This window comes from Arachis ipaensis, chromosome B5 (assembly GCF_059453495.1).
Source record: "Arachis ipaensis isolate K30076 ecotype BB chromosome B5, ASM5945349v1, whole genome shotgun sequence".
In the NCBI taxonomy this organism is placed as follows: Eukaryota; Viridiplantae; Streptophyta; class Magnoliopsida; order Fabales; family Fabaceae; genus Arachis; species Arachis ipaensis.
In genome coordinates this window covers 111,045,267-111,046,833 of record NC_142440.1, presented here as the reverse complement: position 1 = coordinate 111,046,833, position 1,567 = coordinate 111,045,267, and the positions used below count along the sequence as shown (strand labels likewise).

General features: G+C 36.1%; 1 protein-coding gene across 1 annotated transcript; it reads left to right on the top strand.

Annotated features, from left to right (window-relative positions):
- The first annotated feature begins 239 nt into the window (after positions 1–239).
- On the top strand, positions 240–1,004 carry LOC148565368 (uncharacterized). The gene is made up of 2 exons (XM_088487152.1): positions 240–341; positions 432–1,004. The coding sequence occupies exons 1-2, from the start codon at positions 240–242 to the stop codon at positions 1,002–1,004; spliced, it is 675 nt and encodes a 224-aa protein (XP_088343278.1).
- Positions 1,005–1,567: the final 563 nt, after the last annotated feature.

Sequence of the window (1,567 nt, the reverse complement as noted above, 5' to 3'; positions counted from 1 at the left end):
GCATAAATATTATCTAGCAGCAAATGGCCTCCACACCCCACCAATGGAATAAACAAGAAACTGAACAATTTGTGGTGTTCATGGAGGAATTGATTGTTGAAGGAAAGAGGGCAGATACCGGTCAATTTAAGCCAAGGGCATTTCAAAAACTGGCGGACAAGATGAATGAGAAATTTCCTGGATGTGGTCTCACTATGAGGCACATCAAAAACAAACACAAGTGCCTGAAAGAAAAATATATGTTTGTGGCTGAGATGTTAGGTTGTAGTGGTTTTGGGTGGAATTCTGAAAAGATGTGTGTTGAAGTGGATAGTAAACAAGTATTGGAAGCTTGGGGAAAGGTGTGATAGTAATTTTACTCATTTAATCATGCTTCTTACAAGTACTCTTTAATTCTCATGTAATTGTACACTTTGTTTTATGTTGTACAGGGTTGCAATGTTATACTCTACACTCCAGGCAAGCCATTTCCTTTGTTTGAACGTCTTGGGAGTATTTTTGGCAAGGATAAAGCTACTGGTCTTGATGCATGCATTGGAAAAGATGATGAAGAAGATGTCACACCGGGCTCTACATTTGCTGCAGCCACAACTGGTGGGTTGGGTTTAGGCGGAGACGATGTTGACATGGAGGACTTAGCAGCTGCCGAGAGCGAACTACCCAATACTTTTTCAACCTCATTTGCTTCGTCAAGTGAGAAAAATCAAGGACGTCACACTGCAACTAGAAAAAATAATGATGCTGCAGTCCTAACAAACTTAGCTGAAACTTTTAAAACTACAGTTGAGGATCAAGGAAAACATGTGCAGGAACTAGCCAATGCAATGTCTGGTATTAATGAGCAAGTGAATCTTGGCCGAACGCTGAAAAGTCTTGGTTTTAACACAATGGAGATCGTGCAAATTGCAAAGAAATTTGTGCAGAATCCAGAATTGAAGGCAACCTTTTGGAGTTTGGACAAAGAAAAGGCGGCATTCGCACGAGATATAATGGAAAACTTTTAGCTATTGTTGGGTGTAAAATGTGGTCTTAGTATTTAACTTATTATGGTCTCTTTTGCTAAAACTTATTAGACTTTTCAATGAAATGTTGTTTTTTCTTATGCTAATCAAGTGAAGTACACTAGCTAGTTTGCAACTCTTTTATGCGTGAATAGAATTTTATTCATATTGTCCAATTTTCTATGTTGATTTTCTGCTATTATGCAACAAAGTTATCCATCAGGTAAATGTTAATTGTATTGTGCAATTTGCACTTAAAATTGTGCAATCCTACTAAATTCTATTGAATTCTGCATTTGTATATTAGGTTTCTGCACTTAACTTATTTATTAGGGGACTGTGTGCAACTGTGCACTTAAATTTCTACAAAACTGCAAAATTCTATTGAATTCTGCAGATTTGGAATCAAGTCTTGCTTATAAGTTGTGTTTTCTTAATCCTGTGTTGATGTTTATAACCTGAATTCTTAATTTCTGCACTTATATATTTGTACAAATCATACAGGATATAACTTCAAATACTATTAGCAAAAAAAAGAAACAAAACAAACCAAAGTAAACATCAAA

What these genes read in the sequence shown, in the direction of transcription:
- LOC148565368 (XM_088487152.1), top strand. Translation starts at nt 240, where the DNA reads ATGTTTGTGGCTGAGATGTTAGGTTGTAGTGGTTTTGGGTGGAATTCT. An exon ending in TATTGGAAGCTTGGGGAAAG is followed by an intron (nt 342 to 431) that starts GTGTGATAGTAA and finishes TATGTTGTACAG; the next exon opens with GGTTGCAATGTTATACTCTA.